This window comes from Amblyomma americanum, chromosome 4 (genome assembly GCF_052857255.1).
Source record: "Amblyomma americanum isolate KBUSLIRL-KWMA chromosome 4, ASM5285725v1, whole genome shotgun sequence".
Taxonomy (NCBI): domain Eukaryota; kingdom Metazoa; phylum Arthropoda; class Arachnida; order Ixodida; family Ixodidae; genus Amblyomma; species Amblyomma americanum.
In genome coordinates this window covers 56,460,329-56,480,902 of record NC_135500.1, presented here as the reverse complement: position 1 = coordinate 56,480,902, position 20,574 = coordinate 56,460,329, and the positions used below count along the sequence as shown (strand labels likewise).

Below are 20,574 nucleotides of genomic sequence, written 5' to 3'. Positions count from 1 at the left end.
CCAGATTTCGAAAGCGAGCACGCTGCAACGGGAACAGTGCTGTGCTGGTGCAAGGCCTGAATTATGAAGATGACAAAAAAGATAAGAATGCAGAACTGCCAACGTGACCTAGGCAAATGCTTCGTCAGCATTGTCTTTTGTATTGGAGCTGTCGCGTGTCGCGGGACAACAACTTCGAAGTCGGTGATACATTAGTGTGTACACACTCTTGACGTTTGAAATTAGATGAGAGGTGAATGGCCAGTTATTTTAAGTACCGCGATGAAAAAGCAGGCACCCCGAAGCGCTTTGATCGGTGTTCGCTTCATACAGCATCGCTATTTTCTTTAGCTGACAATCTTGGCGTCAGGATACTCCACTTCTATGCTTCTCTGGTGCCTTTTCACGTGCTTTAGATGAATGTGCTGACCTCAGAAAGATTTTTATTTAGACCTTCTCACCAAGGGTAGGTGCACCCCGTGCAATTCCGCTGCAGTGCATCTTCCAGTGTAAGAGGGCTTGCTCATACATGCATGCACTTCATGCTGGTCAATGGCGACGACGCCCCTCCGTTCAGAGCAGCACAACGCTGCGAGGTTGGTTTACACAAGGACCCATCACAGAACTCTGCCTCTGATTGGTGTACCATGGCGTGCCTCGTGCCACCTCCAGCACAAGTGCAGTGCGTTTGCTGATATCCTTTGACGTTCGCGTAACCATATGGGTGACTCCGGCCTTGGCTTTCCCCGGCAGCGGTATGAACATGCAATCACGCTTGCGCAGTGTGGTTGGGGCTGAATGGTACTTGGAGTGAGGGGTTGAAGTGGTGCGGGCGAGGTGACCAGCCTCCAGGAGTAGACCATGACTGTACAGTCACGTTTCGGGCAAGCAGTTGCTGCATCAGCTCTTGTTAGTGGTATGCGGACAATGCTGGTTGTAACGTGAGCCGATTGAGCAGCATCGTCAGCTTAGGCGTTTCCAACAATGCCACTATGGCCCGGTACCCACCGGAAAATTGATTTCGTGACCCTCTTCTATTGCCTGGCGGTGCAGGTGTCGTACCTCCGCTACAAGTTGCTCATGGTCGCTACGGCTCAGGGCAGATTGAGGACATTGTAGAGCAGCTTTAGAATCGCAGAAAACAGCCCATATTTGAGGTGATTGTTGAGAGATGAACTTTACCGCCGCAAGAAGTGCAGCCAATTCTGCTCCAGTAGAGGTAGGTCTATGTGAAATTAGTTGGTTATTCTTAGTCACGATTTTAAAATAAACGCATAATAGGATGCCTGATAACTTGCAAGCACAACTCAAAGTTGCGCTATGTTTTTTTAGCTGTCATGAATTACCAACTAGCCCAATAAGCCACAGCTGTAGGTTACATTTCTAGTTCCTCGGGCCCTTGTAAGTGTCTTTACTGAACCTCACACCTCGTTGCCCTCCTGGCTGCTGCTGTTTGTCGTGCTCGAAAACAGCGCTGTAGGGCCCATCTTTTCTTCGTCCCTGTCTCAATGCTCCATTGTGTTTTTTGGGACGTTGGACATTTATAGACGCGGAAGCATTCTTTGCCTGTGAAAAGCCGCTCGTGCCGCCCCGGCTGAAACTGTTAGCATGTGATATAGCGGCTGCAATTGGCGTTGCAACGACAATGCGACTGGGCCGTATTTTTTCGGGTCGCACGATGTAAAAACAGCCTTAAGCCTTTTGAAAAGTTAGCTTCTCCTCACAGCTCACAAGCTTGGTGGTTAAGCCATCTCAAAGAGCACCGTTTTATGATTTTCGGAATCCGCCACAATGCCATCATTCCGCAGCAAGTACGTTGCCACGGCCAGATGCTCTTTACTATACCTGGGCCTTTATTAAATATTTCTTTACTATAATTGAAAAAAAATCTACACTCTATGGAAGGCAAAATGGGACTGCAGTTTCACTTTACTATATCAGAGTTTTTGCTATATCCGAGTTTACTATAGCTAAATATCAAGCATACTCAATTCATGTTTGAAATTTCAACTATTCACTTACCTCTACTCATTTTGCATGGCCACATTATAGGTTGCATGCTATTATGCTTTCTGATCAAGCAGTATACACTTGTGTGCCCATTATGTTTATTTTTGTGTGTGCGTGAGGTGCTGAGTTAGTCTAGTTGTTTACCTGTTTATCTTTTTGTGCAATTCTTTTCTCACACTGACTGACTATTCATTATTCGAAGGAATTTTTTTCACATTCGTATTCGATTCATATTAAAAAATATTAGTATTTGCAAGCGCCTACTTTTAATGCATTACAGTAGAATCTCTGAGATACGAATCTCACAGTTGCGAAAAAATTCGTATGTGGAAGCATGGGAAATGCATTCACACAGATCAGTTTATAACTGATGGGATTTACTTACGGCCGCATGGCCGTAGCTCACTACTTACAGTGCGTACTGCGCGACTGGCAATCGCAGTGTCGACAGTGTGCGACCCACGCGCCTCCACACACTGCTCACAGTGTGTACTGCACTATACTACCAATTGCGGTATCAGCAATGTATGAGCAGTGCTTCATGCTTGAAGCTGATACGAAGCTGATATGTGCATGAAGTTGATACGTAACAAATTAAAGAACAAATGGCATAAAGAGTGGGATAATGAACTAAACAACAAACTACACTTCATAAAGCCCACCTTGGGGGAATGGAACTCATGCAGACACCACGAACGTTTCACTGAAGTAATCTTATGTTGCCTTCGCATAGGACACACACACCTGACACACAACTACTTACTTAAAAAAGAAGACAAACCTGTTTTTGAATGATGTGGAGACGAGTTCACATTAAACCATATCTTATTCGCATGTTCAAACCTAGAAAAACTAAGGAAAAAGTATTTTAGTCAATTTTATAATCAATGCATTCCATTTCACCCAGTGCTATTCTTGATTGATAATGCAATTGTTGATATTTCTGATGTTTCTAACTTTTTACGACAGGCTGATTGTTTTAATAAACTGTGAATGCCTCACTTTTCTTTGATACACACCTCAGCCACTTTCTCACTCCTGAGAAGAAGGCTAAGGTGTCTATTTCATTGGTTGGGGGCCTCGACATCCTTGCCCTGCAAAGGATGGCTGCTGAGGTTACCTGACCTTTTGAAGTTCTTGCCATTAGCCATTTTAAAAACATTTTCTGCCTTTTACCTTCACTAAGTGATATGAAAAACATTTTAGGTCCTTTACACCACTGTTATTTTTTTTTTTGCGTCTGACGCATGATGACTTAGCTGCCTATGTGCCATAAAATACAACGCAACGCTTTGTGCTCGAAGGTGCGGTTGAGGCTCGGGCATTCGTATTACCCATAGTGATGCAGGAGAGCATTTGAAACATTCGAAATTCTGCACATTGTACACAATGCACTCCAGCTGGAGAATTCTACAAATTTGTATCATCCCGAGCATTATATCAACCGTTTTTGTATCATAAAGATTCTACTTATTTCTATGTACCCGCCCTAATATATTGTACATTGCAACTCCTCACGAGAATAGCGGACACATATTTGAGGCTCCACTGTATACCTTGAGGGTTGCAACTGCACTGAAAAAGTATTATGTGCATGCAAATATGAGTATAAAATTTGTGCATGTGCTGTGTGAAGATGTTCTTTTGTGCGCTGAGTTCATGCGCCCTTTCTGGTAATGTGCTTTTTCCCTGCAGAAGGCTGACGAGAAGGTGGTGTCAGAGCAGCCTGACACACCAGCGGCAGTGCCACGGGTGCCAAGTGTCGGCAGCACCACGATGTCCATGGAGGCAGCTGAACGGTCAGGCAAGGACACCACCGATGCGCATCGGTCGCACCTCTTTGACCTCAACTGCAAGATCTGCACGGGAAAGGCAAGCCAGGGCTACTTCTGGGCGCTGTGCCCTGTGCAGCATGCCTTTCTCTTTGAAATCACTTTTAACAACATTATTGGCAATTGTTACCTCTGTGTTTGAACATTTGAAGTCCAGGTTTAAATTGCTGAGCCTCAGAACTTTGATGTGACAACTGAAAGGTGTCTGGGAATATATACTGTCGCTTATGACAGTGTGAGTTATGCTACACCTTTTAGATCTGGGCTCTAATTCTGCTGGCAGTTACTGGAGAAAATTTGGCAGCAGTTGTAGTGATTGCTGTGGTGTATGTGTTATAATTGCTTTTTGCCATCATTTCCACCCAGTTTGGCAGAAGGCAACATACCGCATTTACACGATTATAAGTCGACTTATTTTTTTAAACTTGAAAATCCGAAGTGGGGGGGGGGGGTCGACTTACAATCAAAACGAGAACATCGCAATATAAATAAAGACGAGACAAACGAGATATCAGGCATGCGACAGCGTGGTTGCATTTGTGCTGCGCGGCTCCATCGCATCGCTCTTGGTGCTGGCCTTGTGGAAGCTGCTATGTCAACGCGCAGAACTGGCATCCCCTACCAGCGTGCGCGGGCAGCGGCCGATGGCAGCTATCGATAAGCAGTAAACTGGCACCCACACGTGGCTGCTGACCGTGGTTCCTGATAAGCGGCGGCGGCCTGATCACGCAGTCGTGTTCGATGGGAAGCTCAAGCGTCCAGCAAGTTTTCTTTTTACTTCCAAATGCACGCTCGCCACTCAAGGGAGCGTTGATTGTGGATGGAAGGGCCGCTGTTCCAATTGGGGCGGCACCCCCATCGGAATGGCAGTGGTGCCGGGGAGTGTCGGTAGGCGACGGAAGAGCGGACGCCATTCATGCACAGTTCCTCTATGGTTTGAACGCATTTGACTACAGCCGGCCGTGTTTCACAAGTTTTTAATGTAGTGCTTCGTCAGCCATCATTTGTGCTCCAGGTCCGGCAAGCGACTGGCACGGCTACATTCAAGATAGCTGCCATTTTTTACGCCGAAGAAACGAACAGCTGCGCGTCGGGCCGCAAGTTCAGTGTTCGCAATGGTTGATACATAGCATAACTTTCAGTAAGAAAAAAAAGCCACTAGATTTTTTATACACTATAACTAATGTTCCTGTCGAGAGAACTAATAACATTAAATACCTAGGAGTGACACTATCCAGCAATCTATGCTGGGAACAGCACATTAAAAACATATACCATAAGGCCCAAGGTAAGCTGTATTTCCTTAGAAGAAGATTACGCAACGCACCTCCTAACGTGAAACTTAATGCGTATAAAACACTCGTAAGACCGACCTTAGAATACGCGGATCTTATTTGGAGCCCACACCAAAAATATTTGATAGGCAAGCTGGAACGTATTCAAAACCTAGCAGTACGCTTCATATACTCAAATTTTTCTAGACATTCTAGCGTATCTAACCTACTTCACAAAGCAGATCTTCACACCTTAGCACAGCGCAGAATAACATCAAGGCTTAAATTTCTGTACTTACTTTATTACGGTCATTTGAACATCTCAAGAGAAACATACCTCCAGGAACCATTCCGTCACTCTTCAAGAAATAACCATGAAAAAGCACTTCATCAACCCATAAGCCACATTAATGCTCATAAATATTCTTTATTCCCATCGGCTATTTTTTGCTGGAATAAACTACCACCGGCTGCTGTAAACTGCAACTCAATCGAATCATTCATAGAGCATGTTAACAGAGTTGAATCACTGTCAGTACCACCGTGATGAACCTATGTCGCCCAATTTCCATTTGTATTTTCTTTGCAATTACATGTGTTTCCTTTTCAACCCGCTAGTTTCTTCTCCTGGCTTTGACGTCATTAGTACCCTGTGCCACTATAGCGATGAAATGTTATTTTTGTACCCTTGTACTTTACGTATTCCCTTTGTTTTATATTCCCTCCTTGTAACCACTCCTGCATGGGCCCGAGAAGGGCCTGCAGTATCTGTAACTAAATAAATAAATGTGTGGCAGCTGCAGCGAGGAATATTTTCAGCTGTTCCACGCGATGTCGTGATGTGGCTGTTTGCGAAGTGTGGGATTTCGCTGGATGACGATGTTAGAACTACATGCTGTGGGACAGCAGCAGCAATCACGACAGCAGCGCTTGTGAGGATGATGGCACAAGTGTGGATGAGTAGTCCAGTTACTAATACATTTTCGTTTTGGAATGTGCCCACGGGCAAGCCTGCGTAAGGCAACCGATAGCGGCTGGCGATGATCGGCGGCCGCTGGATAATGCTATCATGTTCAACTGTTCAAGGCCAAGCTTAAACAACCTCGGAAGTTTTTTTTTTTATTTTTCGGAAATGTGATTTGGGGGGGGGGGGGGGTCGACTTACATTCCAGTCGACTTAGAATCGTGTAAATACAGTACTTGTAAACCACTGCATCACTGATCATCAAAAATGTTGAAAAGAGCCTGAAGTCGAGCTGTTATTTGCTGCAGTATGTTTTAACCATGGCAACATAGCAGGGGTGCGAAGTGGTATAGTAGAACCCTGCTAAAGTACACTCGTTTAATAGCAAAAACATTGGCATATTAAAATAAATTTGCACTCCCAATTCACATTGCATAGAGGAGTGTACATTTATATTTTCATTTATAGTAACTGCATCTTTGATAAAGAAACAATTATAGGTGATGAACATGTGGTCATGCTTCCCCAGGACGTGCAGTCTATAGCAATTCAGAGCAACATCCAGACAATAAAACGACACTTTTTGATATGGCTTCACTACCAGGCTCCTGAGCTGTCAGAAGCAAACTTTTCAAAAGCTTTAGAGTTGAAGGCAACTTGCATGGTGCGCACAGGAGAGAAAAAATGCGGGCTGGTGGACGAGGAAAAAAGGCGGCATGGGCTTCTGAGAACAGGAAGGCAGGGAAACAGCAGTGAGGAGTAGGGAAGAGGAAAATAGAGCAACCGATCACAGTGGCAGCACTGGATAGGTGGTTTTGTTTCGCTGTACTGCGTTGCGCGCATTTCTTGCAGGGATCGACAACTGACCGAAACTTGTTATGAGATTATGGTAGAAATTAAAAGATTTTGCATTGTGCTGTAAGAATTGAGCACTGCAATATGCAATAAACGAGGATTTGTAATTTTAATTTGGCATAGATAATTGCATAAACTGAAGTGCCATCTTGCAATGAAAACTTACCATTATCAGTGCATCTCCCCATGTGACCATATCTCGATAAAATGTTGCAGATGTGTATTTAAGTGCATACCATATTTTCCTTCAGGGTTGTGTGTCATACTTTGCTGTTGTTTTTGCGCTCTCCAGTGTGCTCTTTGATGAAAAACACAAGACTCCTTTCGCATTGCCGATGAAGTGCTTTTAGTTTTTGTCACTAGATTGTTCCGCAGGGCTCTACATTTCTTTCATGAAACGCTAACTATAGCCTATTAAAACTTTTGTCGATTAGACGTACATCTCCTTGCTGTAGCAACTTTGGGTGGGGAAATTCAAATGGACGCTACTCTATACTAAAACTGTCAGTTTGGCGGGTTAGATTTACAGTCAAATTCAGCTACAGCGAAATTTCTGCCACAATGATGTACAGTAGAATCTCAGTGATATGAATCTCAAGGGGGTCACAAAAAAAATCGTATTATCCGAAATTTTGTATCATCCAAACGAACAAAATTCATATGCAGAAGCATAGAAAATGCATGCATGCAGATTTGTTTATGGCTGACGGGATTTATTAACGGCCGTGCGGCCACGCTACTCGCGTAGCGATTGCTGTTTCGGCGATGTGAGGGCCGCACACCACCGCTCACTATTCGCGGTGCGTACCGCGTGATTACTGATCACGATTTCGGTGGTGTGAGGGCCGTGCACCACCGCTCACTGCTCGTGTACGTACCCCGCAATTTCGGCGATGTGAGGGCCACGCACCGCCGCTCACTGCTCGTATACGTACCCCGCAATTTCGGCTATGTGAGGGCCGCGCACCGCCGCTCACTGCTTGCGGTATGTACCCCACGATTTCGGCGATGTGAGGGCTGCCGCTCACTGCTCGCGGTACGTACCCCACGATTTCGGCGATGTGAGGGCTGCCGCTCACTGCTCGCGGTACGTACCCCGCGATTTCGGCGATGTGAGGGCCACGCACTGCCGCTCACTGCTCGCAGTACATACCCCGGGATTTCGGCAATGTGAGGTTCCGCGCACCATCATACATCACATCTTTCACTCTCTAACCAGGTTTAGCAGTAGTTAAACAGCTGCTAATTCTTTGTCAATAGCTAATTTTCAATACCAGCTAATTTTTTGTCAATTTTTTCATGCTCAGGGTAGCTGCCACTGGCTGTAAGCATTTGCTTGGGCATTTGTCTCGGACTGGCGTCCCTTTTCCTACCGTAACTATTTGCTTTGTTTCTGTCAACAGATGGCCCCACCCCCCGACGAGAGGCTGACTCCTTCACCACCTCCGTCCCGACGGTAAGGACAAGGTCAAGCATGCTTGTGCCTCTGCAGTTTTGACCTCTAAACTCTACCTTCGGATTATTCGCCCATATCTTCTGGTCTCTTGAAGTCGAAGTTAATAAAGTTTTGCTACCATTGTGTTATTTTTGCTATTTTTAGCTTCCAGTTGTGTCAGTTTGTTGATTTCATTTTCTAATTTATTTCGCACAACCACATTACAAGCTGCATATTGTTGTGCTGTCTGATGAAGCAGTGTACGTCTCTGTGTGCTCCTTTTTTTTTTTTTGCATGGTGCTGAGGCATTCTGGTTTGGTTTAAGGGGAGATGCGGGTCTTTGGGTCTTTGGGAAAGTTTTGAAAAAAATCAACTTTTGAGTTTTGTCATTCTTGGATTTGTCTTATCATTTTCCATCTTATTTCTAAGACAGCTCGCGAAAATCTGTTAGAAAATGCCCGTTTTGCGTCGCGTGTCGCGTTCGGAGGTAGCCTGTGAGAGTGTTTTCATGCCCTCTTACTCTTGAAAAGGTTGGACGCTAGAGTGCTAGAGTTTTTTTTAGCTTAATAATTACTCAAAATTAGGGGTGTGCGAATATTGAAATTTTCAAATATGAATCGAATACGAATATGAAGGAAAAATGGCTTCGAATATCGAATATCTGTTCAGCACAAAGAATAAATTCAGAATAGAAACAAGCAAACATTGTTGCTCATATATATATATTTTTTTAAATAGTGTATGGCCTTTGCAACTGAAATAAACAAATCTAGACTGCCTGGGCACAACATAAAAAAAAAAAAAATGTGTGCAGAAATGTATACTACTTAATTGAACAGCATAACAGCATCCAGCCTGTGATGTGGTCAGGCAAAATGAAATCCACAACATGACAAGACTGGAAACAAGAATAACATGATGGCTAGTAAAACCCCATTAAGCCGCCGCGGTGGCTAAGTGGTTATGGCGCTCGGCTGCTGGCCCGAAAGACGCGGGTTTGATCCCGGCCACGGCGGTCGAATTTCGATGGAGGCAGAATTCTAAAGGCCCGTGTGCTGTGCGATATCAGTGCATGTTAAAGAATCTCAGGTGGTCGAAATTTCCGGAGCCCTTCACTACTGCGTCTCTCATAGCCTGTGTCGATTTGGGACGTTAAACCCCCATAAACCAAACCAAAACCTCATTAATTCGGAGTTCAAAGAACCGACAGAAATCCCCGGGCTATTTGAAGATCGATTTATAAAAATCCCCGCCGCCTCTAAAAAAAAAATTACAGAAAATGCAGTAGTCGTATGAGGCAGCTCTATCGTGCAAACACCTGTAATCCTGTGACGAGCACCGAGTTTCGGCGCGCTGGAAGAAATCGCGAACGTGAGCGAGATGGGAACGCACATTGACGTCAGAATGGCGAGGCTGCTTCTAAAAAGGAAAAAAAAATGACCATCAACGTGTCAGTCAGCGTCTGAAAGCGGCACGGTGCTAAGATTGCACTACTGGCGAATGCGCGGGCAGACAGTTGCCATTGCCACTGGCAAGTGGCAAAGCTCAGAAATCAAGACTACGCGGCCAGGTTATTTTTGGGCCCTCCGAACGTTGTCACACGTGCCGTTATGTCCACTTAAGAGGTGCATGGGTTACAGTGCACCATGCAGTAGGCGGGATTTTTACAGGATCGCTTGACCTGTTGTGACACCTCGACTCGCCACTTCGGGAGCGTCACGCAAAATTCCGCAAGTAGGCTTTCCCGCATAGCGTAGTTGACCAAAACAAGATGGCGGTGGTCACGCTCAGAGAGTTAAGGTGACAGAACGAATGACATGGGTGTGGGCATTAATTATGTAACATATTAGGGAAGGATAAAAAATGAACACGCTTTCGCGTTGCAATTGTTAGAAGCGGGTCGTCCCCATCTTGCTCGCAGCACGTGTGGTATGTGGGAAAGCCCACTTAAGGAATTGCGCACAAGGTGAAGCCTAGCGGCATCGGAATGCGATCTTCCACGCGATAAACGACTGAGAAGAAAGAGAACAGGACCTTTTTATTTTTTTCCTGGAACTTTAAACTCTATATTCAGATAATTTGCCTAGATATTGAGCTTTTGGCACAACCAAATTTACGAAAGTTGGCGCAGTATACGATCGCTGCCGAGTATTAGCAAATTTTCGAATCGGAAATTCACGAATATCGTTTCTCAAATACGAGTATGAACCGAATATGAGAGATATTCGATTTGTATTCGAAATTTCAAATCTTCGCAAACCCCTACTCAAAATGAATTGTAAACATCGGTTCAACTTCTCTGTTAGTTTGGGAGCAAGCAGTCAAAAGAAGCATTCTTGTGTACTTACTCTGTGGCTGCTGGGTTTTTTGTATGGAAACTACAGATCATCCACAGCCAGCATGCCTGCACAACCGAGTGGCAGTCTTCCAGTACTCGCAGACGAGCTGTCATCTTCATCCGCCTCATCGACGTCCCCTCCACCTCCGCCGCCTGCGCGTGGAAGGGACAGCACACCTCCGCCCTCAGCAGACCGCCACAAGAGCTCGCACAGGCCCCGCGAGGACTCTTCCGACCTGGAGCCAAGTTCCACAGTCTCACTTGGGTACGTCCAGGAGAACTACCATCTCGGGGAGAACTCGAGCATCTGTGTTGCAAGCGCATGATACGTCCTGGCACTGTCTCCCTAGCTTGAAAGCGCAAGGGAAACAATGTAGTTGCAGGGATGCGACTGAATTGTGGCGACAAATTTATTGGTGATTGAACTGGCGAAATGGAAAAATAGGAGCTTTTGTGGTGTTTGCCACACCATAGGCTGTGCGCTTGACTGGCAATCGATCATGGCTGCACGTGCCTCGGTTTTCCAGCGTGCTGATAGCAGGGGTTGCCACAAGTGATGCCTCTGTGTTGTGCTGCGGTGATGTCATCCATCCGTGGTAAATACCACACTGACACGCTTCTGCATGAATTCGACGTTTAGTTGTTGTCAAGAACAAGGCATCTCCATAAAGTATGCATCCCTCATAGCCCTCATAGCCTGAGCCGCTTTGGGATGTTAAACCCCTATATACCAAACCAAGGACCCCCCTTGAGTTCAAAAGATGGGAGCATGTGCTTTGCAGAAAAGATTGGAAGTTGGCTTCGAAATGCAAAGTTTTTTATCTGAATTGTGAAGAAGACCTGCTAAGGCACTATCGTTATGTAGTTCAAGCTCGGCTGCTGACCCGAAAGACGCGGGTTCGACCTTGGCCGCGGCGGTCGAATTTCAATGGAGGCAAAATGCTAGAGGCCCGCGTGCTGTGCGATGTCAGTACACGTTAAGATCCCCATGCAGTCCAAATTATCTGGAGTCTCCACTATGGCGTCCCTCATACCCTGAGTCGCTTTGGGACATCAAGCCCCATCGAATCTAATCATATTGTTCGAGGCAAAGAGATAGTTTTGGAGAGAAGGAAATGGATGTTAGTACTAGGCGCTCTCCCGAGGCTGTTTCCTTTATTGCTGGGATGTATTTCAGAGCCGAAACACACTACGCTGAAGAGAAATCCTCCAGTGGGTCACACGTTGCCCTGTATGTGGCGACAGAAATGCCGGAATGGAACTTGTAAGATTCCGAGAGCGCGTCGATCAGTGCAGTCCGAACCGGACAGCTGTGCTGGACAAATGGATTTTAATTTTGATCATCTGAAGTCCGCAGCATCACTGACAGCGCAGTGAAAATATGAATGTTTTCGAGATGAGGAAACAGACGATAGATGCCGGATATTTTACACTCGCCGTCTAGTGCAGGGGAACTTGTTTGTTAAGAAGACCATTCTGATTGATGAGTGGCTATCATGTACAAGTAAAGAACGCGTACAGCAAGCTGCACAAAAAATTATCACACCACGTTGAGAGTGCTGGTTATACGGAAGCTCATCTCAAGCAGGTCAATGAAATTAAATTGTGTGAGGGAGCCTCTGCTCAAGAATAAGCGGAGCGAGGAGGCATCACAAGAACTGCCGTGTGTTAACTTCGCGTCAAGTTTTTCCTCACTGCTTAAGGCTGCGCAAATTCGACAAGCAAGAGAATCTGAAAAAGAATACATCTTCAACAACCAAAGACGCGACGTCTTAGAAAAGCGCTGGTGCGAGGTGCAGCAGCTAGCAAGGAAAAGAAGGAACAAATTTCGCAGTTGAAAGATAAGTTCGAAAAGAGCTCAGAAGAGCATCTGAAAGTTACAAATATAGCTTAGATCGTGGTATATCCTACCGCACGTACTATAACTTGTTTAGTCATGGTATATTTCGTTAGCCGCCACGGTGGCTCAGTGGTTATGGCGGTCCGCTACTGACCCGAAAGACACGGGTTCGATTCTGGCTGCGGCGGTTGAATTTCTATGGAGGCGAAATGCTAGAAGTTTGTGTACTATGCGATGTCAGTGCACGTTAAAGAACTCCAAGTGGTCGAAATTTCCGGAGACCTTCTCTACGGTGTTCCTCATAGCCTGAGTCGCTTTGGAATGTTAAACCCCCATAAACTAAGCTAAACTAGTCATGGTATAATACGTGCCCTATATATTTGCACTTTGCGACATTTATGTTTACCAAAGAAGCAGCAGCGTTGTCATTTGCGTTGCTGTCAATTCTTGCAATTTTATGTCCACGTTGATGAAGTTCTCGATGTTGGCTGCTGCATCTCATTAAAATTCTGTATATGCCACTTGTTTGTTGACGATGTTGCATTTTTGCTCGATTTTCATTGTCGCGTTGATGAATACTTTCCGTTCATGCAGTTAACTCCTTTTAGAGTAATGCCCTTTCAACACTATGATATACCTTCAAAACCACGTGTTTAACATTGCAGTCGACGGTGGTAGTTTGTGATTGCATTAATTTCCCCTACAAGCAGTAGAGGCGTCGTTTCTTCCTTTTTTTTAGGGAGGGGGAGAGACAGGGGGCATTTTTTAAGCGCGTAGCGCAAATGGAATAACAACTTCCTATGATTACGTGCAATAAATTAATTTTTTTAGAACAGACTCATGCTTGCTCAGTCATTGAATTCCTTTTGCTGTGCGTACGTCCCTTCCCGCTGATTTTTCTTCCAGTCAATTCATTACATAACTCCTCCCACGCGATGTTCAGGAAACACAGCAGTAAAACTTTTTTACGGTGGTATGTGGGGGACTGCCGATGAAGGTATATTTTACGCTAGACGTCAAAAATTGGACACTGTAAAAAAAAAAAAACGCTTCTGATCGGACGACGACAGAGACTGCCCACTTGTATTCTATGTTCACTATACCGTTTCACGTGAGTAGCCAGACTTCAGGCACTCAATGAATGACTGCTCATGCTAACCAGCTTTCCACATGCAATGCAGGCAATCTGCGCAGCACCACAGTAAATATGACACTCACTGTGTTCCCTTTTAAGGTTGGAGTGTGTACATGCACTTAATCTTTGTCTGATCTGTTTACATTATAAGCTCTATGCATGGAATTTGCGCCACAAAACACGAGCCATTGTGCAAAGCAAGAAACAGGACGGCATTGTCACACTTATTTCGCGATGTTAACAAGCTAATTTCACATCACACAAATGCATTCTCCAAGCTAATGCGCAGCTTCGAAGCAAAAGCTGCCGTAATGTAATTATTATTTTACTGCAGCCATGTAGAGCCCAATGGCAGCTCGCGAAAACCACATGTGTGCCGGCCGCTCCACGCTTCCGTGCTGCGTGTAGCAGACGACGCACCCGGCAAGGAGCAAGACTCGACTGCAGCGCCATTAGTTCTCGCAACCGCCACTTGGGACACACTCCTCCGCTGGCCGGTATGGGGAGCTGTGAAACTGAGTTTATTCTAGTAACGTTGGACATAACCGTGGTTTTCACTGCCATTTCAATGTTAAAGTCTGTTGCAGTCCACTTGTAACGAGTTTGACTGTCACTCGGCCTCTGTTCCTTGTGTCCCGAAGTTTGCAATAAATGGACTAATAAAAACAGGCTTCGCAGCACAGAGTTTCATGGTGTCCGCGTTTAGTGCTCCAAAAATTGCTTGAATTTGGATTCTACCAGTAGCATGCCAGTGCAAGTGATCCCAGTGAGGATGCTGAAGACAGCCCAGGCCTTACCTTTGGATAAACTGTGTGCATGCTAGACGTGGTTCACCTGTTTGCCCAAATACAGGGCCTTTTGGAGCAGTTGCAACCGAGTTTAAGTGGCTTCAAGGCCACCTCGGCATCAGGCATAAATGGTGGGATTTCTGTAGCCCTATGTAATAAAAGCATCCATGTGCGCTTTTCTCCATAAAATACCTTAGGTATCAATCTTGGGCAGGTCAGTGGTTATATTTAAGCTGTTTTCACGTAGGGTGTACTGCTGCTTTGCACATTATTTTTCTGTGGTTGCAAGAGGTACGCCTTCATGAGGTTTCACTGTAATATGTGGAGACAAAGGCATACTATGATGTGTTTGCTTGCACATTGGTTGATTCATCGTACAGGCTGACCCCTAATGTTGGGAAACGCAAAAAGGAAGGAAATAATTAAAAAAAAAACGAAGCTAGATTGCCATATTGGTTGAACAACAGAAGCACTGAGCTGCAAATATTTATTCAACTAATGTGACTAGCATAGCCTATCTCATATTGGAGCAGCGGGGGAGCAGTGAGAAAGTTGTCACCAAAGACTGCATACTGAGCACATATTTAGTGCGTCGTTCCTTGGAAACGCATTAGAACATGCGAGACGTAAAGGCCTTGTTTTATTCTGTTGAAGTTTGGCGGACAGCCTCAACATCTGCTGCTGTTGCATGCTGACAGCAGCTGTTTGCTTGGGGTGCACAGAAAGCCTGGTGCTGCCACTGTGTGTGATGAGACGCTCTCGCTGCTTTTCGGTTGGTGATGGTGTCTGGCACACTTTTCAGCTGTATCGAACTCGCATGCTGCTACGCAGTTTTTCCACTGCTCCATGCATAAGATGACTTGTTTAAATGTTGCCGAGAATTATCCCTGATGCTTGGGAGGCATGACTCACCATGTGATTGAGCTTCTGGGAGAAGTTGTAAAGCCCATGATCTTATCTTCATATCGGTCTTATCTGATAACCAGTTGTGCAGCTTTGTTGAAAAAGAAGGGGCACATGAAACCTTTTCACAATAATGGTAGTACATAGTAACCGCCATACTGCAGCCTCATCTTCCTGTGAAGACGAGCCACAAGAAAGCCATTTTTTTAGATACTTCTGTTCGTAAACTTCTACCCAACTTTCCATATACTTAAGCCTCATTTCTTGCGTTACGTTGGTGCACTTTTTTTTTTCCTCATGTTTCGCGCCCGCAAAGTCGACTCTCGTTTTATAGTTGTGGCCACGTTACATTCGGATAAATACGGCATTACAGTCAAAACTCGATTTAACGAAACCCGATTTAACGAAAATCTCGATTTAACGAAGGTATCCTAATTCCCCCTCAGACGCCCATAGGGTTCAATGCTTTGACTAACCCGAAATAACGAAACCGATTCCGTGATCTGTCCCGATTTAACGAACCTTTTTTCGAGAAATAAAGGTGAAAAAGTGTTAATTTTTGGTCTATTTTGTAGACAGCACCCCAAAATTTATTGATTGCGAGTCAGCGGTAACAGCGCGGAGCATCTTCATCCCGTCGCTTTTTTCAAACTGCGCGGCGCAAAACGAGTTTTAATTTTGAGTCGAGCTCACGAGATGGCGCCAGCAGTAAAAAAGTTTCGTGCCACATTTCATAGATGGCGCTGTTGCAGTTCGCGTGTTTTTTTGTGTGTGTGTTTGTGTGTTGTGCTCTGTGTTCGCTCTTGTGCGGATTTCCCCGTGCCTTTGAACGCACGTCTTTGTCAAGCTCAGCTTGTTAGGCCTCCATCAGTCTAGCCTTGCTATCGTGAACGCGGACGTGGTGTGTGCGAGCAAGCGCGCCGCTAACCCTCCTGACTAGCAGATGGAGCCCTGCAAGAAACGAAAAAGGCTTACCCTGGACGAGAAAGTGGACATAATTCGTGCTGTGACAAGTGGACAGAAGAAATGTGACGTGGCTGCATCACATGGCATTCCAGCGAGTACTCTCTCCACAATATTGAAAGGGAAAGATGACATCCTCCGCGCCACTTCGTCGGGGAATCTCTCGCGCAAAAAAACGCTGAAGACCACTCCTCAAAGCAAAATGGAAGAGGCCCTCTTCGCCTGGTTTATGGATTTGCGGGCGAAGAATAGTATTCCCGTGAGTGGAGACCTGCTCCAACAAAAAGCTCGCTCTTTCGCGTGCTTGCTGGGCGACAACGAGTTCAAGGCAAGTCCCGGCTGGCTGTCGCGCTTCAAAGAACGACACAGCATCGTCGGGAAAGTGCTTAGCGGTGAAGCGAGCAGCGTAAGCATGGCTGTAGTCGGCGACTGGCAGTCTGAAAACGTGCCCGACATTCTGGGAAAATATGCCCCCTGTGACGTCTACAACGCCGACGAGAGCGGTCTATTCTACCAAATGCTGCCTAAAAAAACACTCGCCCTGAAGGGGCAGGCGTGCCACGGCGGCAAACACAGCAAACAAAGGCTGACTCTTTTGCTGTGCGTCAACATGGACGGCACCGACAAACGAGACCCGCTTGTCATCGGAAAGAGTGCGAGGCCGCGCTGTTTTAAAGGCACCAAAAAGCTTCCTGTGAAGTACGTTGCCAATTCAAAGGCGTGGATGTCGCGTGCCATTTTCGCTACATGGCTGAAGGAATTTGACAGCGACATGTGTCGCCAGAAAAGGAAAGTGTGCCTGTTGCTGGATAACTGCATGGCCCACTACGTTGCAGAGGTCGAGCTGACCAGCGTGGAGCTCTGCTACTTCCCCCCAAACGCAACGTCCGTGGTTCAGCCCTTGGATCAAGGGATAATTAATAGCGTGAAGTGCGCATACAAGCGTCGAGTCGTCGACAGAGTTCTCCTCAACCTGGAGCTGAAGCGCGAGACGAAAATAGATATTTTTATGGCGGTTGAGATGGTGGCGGCGGCTTGGAGAGCATTGAGGCCGTCGATAATTGTCAACTGCTTCAGGACTGCCGGTTTCGGTACACTAGGCCCTGAAACTGCCGAAGCTGGTCCGGACTGCGCGAGCGCCGTGCACGAGGATGAAGATGCCTGGGAACACCTTCGCTCAGTGGATGAAGTGCCCACAGGCATAAGTTTCTCAGACTACGTGAACGCCGACGCAAACGCAGTCACAACGGAAGTTTTGACTGATGCCGATATGTTGCGGCTTGTAGGAAGCGTGGAGGGAGTGACGGCTGAAGACGCTGCCGACGACCCTGCAGGTGCCGAAGCTCCTGTGCCGACACCAGGTCAGGTGATGGATGCTCTCGATCTGCTGCGACATTTTACCGGCGCACACGAGGGGACGGAAGACGCGCTGGACGCACTTCAGACCTACGAGAAATCGGTGCGGCCGTTGCTCACAAAGCGCACGCAGGCAAAGATCACCGACTTCTTTGGCGGAAAATAAATTTGTAGTCCCCTCGGGCCTTTCTTGTCGAGTAAGAATTTTTGTTGTTTCTTTTCATACGCGCTAGCGGCGCCGGTCGTGGTGTTGGCGCTACCCACTCGAAAGTAGCGCGGGGGGTCATGACGATGACCATACGGACCCCCAAAGATTGCGCTAGTTGTATGATTACCAACTTTGGCGCCAATTTGTCATTAGCCGAACCGTCCTTTGGGTCGGTGCTACCGGCGTGAATTCGTCACGCGCGAGTGCGACGAAAAGTGAAAATGGTACGTGCTAACCGATACGACCGCGATAAGCTGGTACGGTTTATGCGGATGCAAAATGCATTATGTTCAATGGTTGCTCAGTCGGGGACTTGACTTTACTGCTTTTAAAACGAAAGTACTGTTTAAGCGGGTACGTTTTAACGAGGTTTTACTGTAATCGAATGTACTGAATTATGTGCCCAAGAAAGCCTCATTCAATTTAACGAAGTTCGCGATTTAACGAAATAATTCACGGCTCCCCTCAACTTCGTTAAATAGAGTTTTAACTGCACATAACTTAGGCTGGGTGTCTGCTGTGATTTGTTTTCACAAGGGCATATCCCTTGCGCTGCTGCTACCGTTGACAGGTTGATTGGACTGTAGCAAGGTGTGTGTGCACCAACCACTGTGCATCATGGGGGCATTCGGACAAGGCTGCATGGCCACTCTCATTGCTTCCTCTGCTGATCTTCCAGGTCCCCCGACTCGGGTAGTGGAGGCAAGGGGGGCAAGCAACCCCAGCTGAGCTCTGTCTGGAAGGGCTTCATCAGCATGCAGGAGGTGTCCAAGTTCGTCACAGTCGCCTACAAGGTGTCTGGTCCCACGGACTTCCTCTCACAAGTGAGTTGACCATCCGCACCATTGTCCACTCTCAAGGAAGGGGCATGGTAAAACAGTTCCGTAGTCTGTGTTGCAAGTGGCTTGCTAGAATCAGCACGTAGTAAGACATCTAGGATAAAGAAATACCTGTGCACACATGCTGATTTTGAGCGACATGCTATGGAGTTGTACATGCTTTTTTTTGGGGTAGTGCTGAAAAATGGTACCAGCTGATTGCATCTTATGTGTGGAACTTGTGGTAGGTAAGCCTACAGCTGCCCAGAAGGGAAGAGACCAAGACATGGTTGTTATGAAAACCCTGTAACCTTTGCAAGCTTTCAAAAAGTGTGGTTTTCTCACCCGTGATTGCATAAAATGCTTAGGGAGTGCTGCCTGACATTGTGGTGTGGTTTTCTTGGGGGCTGACAAGCAGGACATCCCGGACACGATCAACGTCTGCGGTCGTATCATCCCGGATCAAGTCTGGGATTACCTCAGCAAGATAAAGCAGTCTGGCAACAAGGTGAGGCAGTGTGTGTTTGTGCGCCCTCTGGTGACAGCCTGCGCAAGTGCGTCATCTGTTGAGGAACTTTGCAAACACAGTGAGCCGAATGACAGTGGCAATGATGGCATGGCTGCTTGCACTCCTCCAGGAGCGAGGGGCCCAGAGGGCACATGTATTGAAGTATTTAACAATGGGATTGGGAACAGTGTGGAATTTGGCAAAGGACGCAGTGATGTCAAGGTTGTCTGAGTGCTCAACTCAGTGCAGGCATTACAGAAATCGCTAACAGGAATAAAAGCGCAACAACACGACACAAAGAAGGAGGAAACCGACAAGACAGGCGCTAACTTGCAACACTTTACTGTCTTCATAAACCGCCGCGTATATATCAACCACAGGGGGGGGGGGGGGGGGGGGGGGGGGGGGGGGGGGGGGAGAGAAATTGCTAGTACGCTTATACCAGCATGAAGCTATTTTGTTAGCAAACAAGAGTAGACTTATCCATGGTCAGTGGTGGCTAGTTCAGAACTGCTTCCTGGTGCAGCTTCTGTGTGGAGCACGTTAGGCCTAGTGACAGCGAGGCAGTGGTGTGCTGTCAACTGGCAGGCCGTACATCGCTGCAGAAAGTGCGCTGCCAGTGTAGGTGCCCTCTAGTCCCGCATTTGCGCTGCAGGCAAATGTTGTGCTATGACTCAGATGCCTAATACAGGCACACTGCTGTTGAAATGGCAGAGTGACTGCAGTTCTAGGCAGAATCTGAGCACATAAACACGTGTCGCTGTCGTGCTCACACCGCATGTCACAAGGCCTCTTCCAAGAGTTTTGGCAGCCATATTTATGATGCATTGTCCAAGGCATATATTTTGAGGCACATGTGGTGCCTCAGCGCTGAAGTGCCTCTTGCCTGCACGGTCTCGATACTAATTACTGCTACTGAATAAACGTCAGTGAGTAAGCTTGGATTAGAACAAAAGCAGGGACACTTTTGTAATGCGCAACGAAAAGAAATATAATTCATTTTGACACCCACAGAGTAGTGGGTGTATTTATTACACAAATATGTCCATTGTTTGAGGTTTCCAATTACAGTATTTACTCGCATAATGAACTCATGTTTTTTTCCTGAAAAGTTGACACCAATCTGAGGGGAGGGTTCATTATGCAGGGAAAAAAAAAGTTTGGGGAGATATTTTTGCAACAGTTAAAATTTTATATCATACGCCCTCCCATCCAGTTGGTCTGTCAGTCTTTCCATCCATCCATCCATCAACAAAAATGTGCTGTTGGCAAGTTGTGTTCCTGAGTCACCCACGTTCGTGTTGCCAGTGTTTAGCATCGTTCGCGCCAAAGGGGTTTGCTGCATCACGGTGTGGTACGGCGATTTTG

The 20,574-nt window shown here is 46.4% G+C and overlaps 1 protein-coding gene across 1 annotated transcript in view; it reads left to right on the top strand.

Annotated features, from left to right (window-relative positions):
* Positions 1-20,574, top strand: part of pps (protein partner of snf) — a gene marked incomplete in the record, with an annotated part of 147,377 nt that overhangs the window by 105,399 nt on the left and 21,404 nt on the right. Inside the window, 5 exon segments of the mRNA XM_077660973.1 lie at positions 3,685-3,861; positions 8,318-8,370; positions 10,734-10,952; positions 18,560-18,704; positions 19,117-19,206. Of these exon segments, the coding sequence (XP_077517099.1) occupies positions 3,685-3,861; positions 8,318-8,370; positions 10,734-10,952; positions 18,560-18,704; positions 19,117-19,206 (684 nt within the window).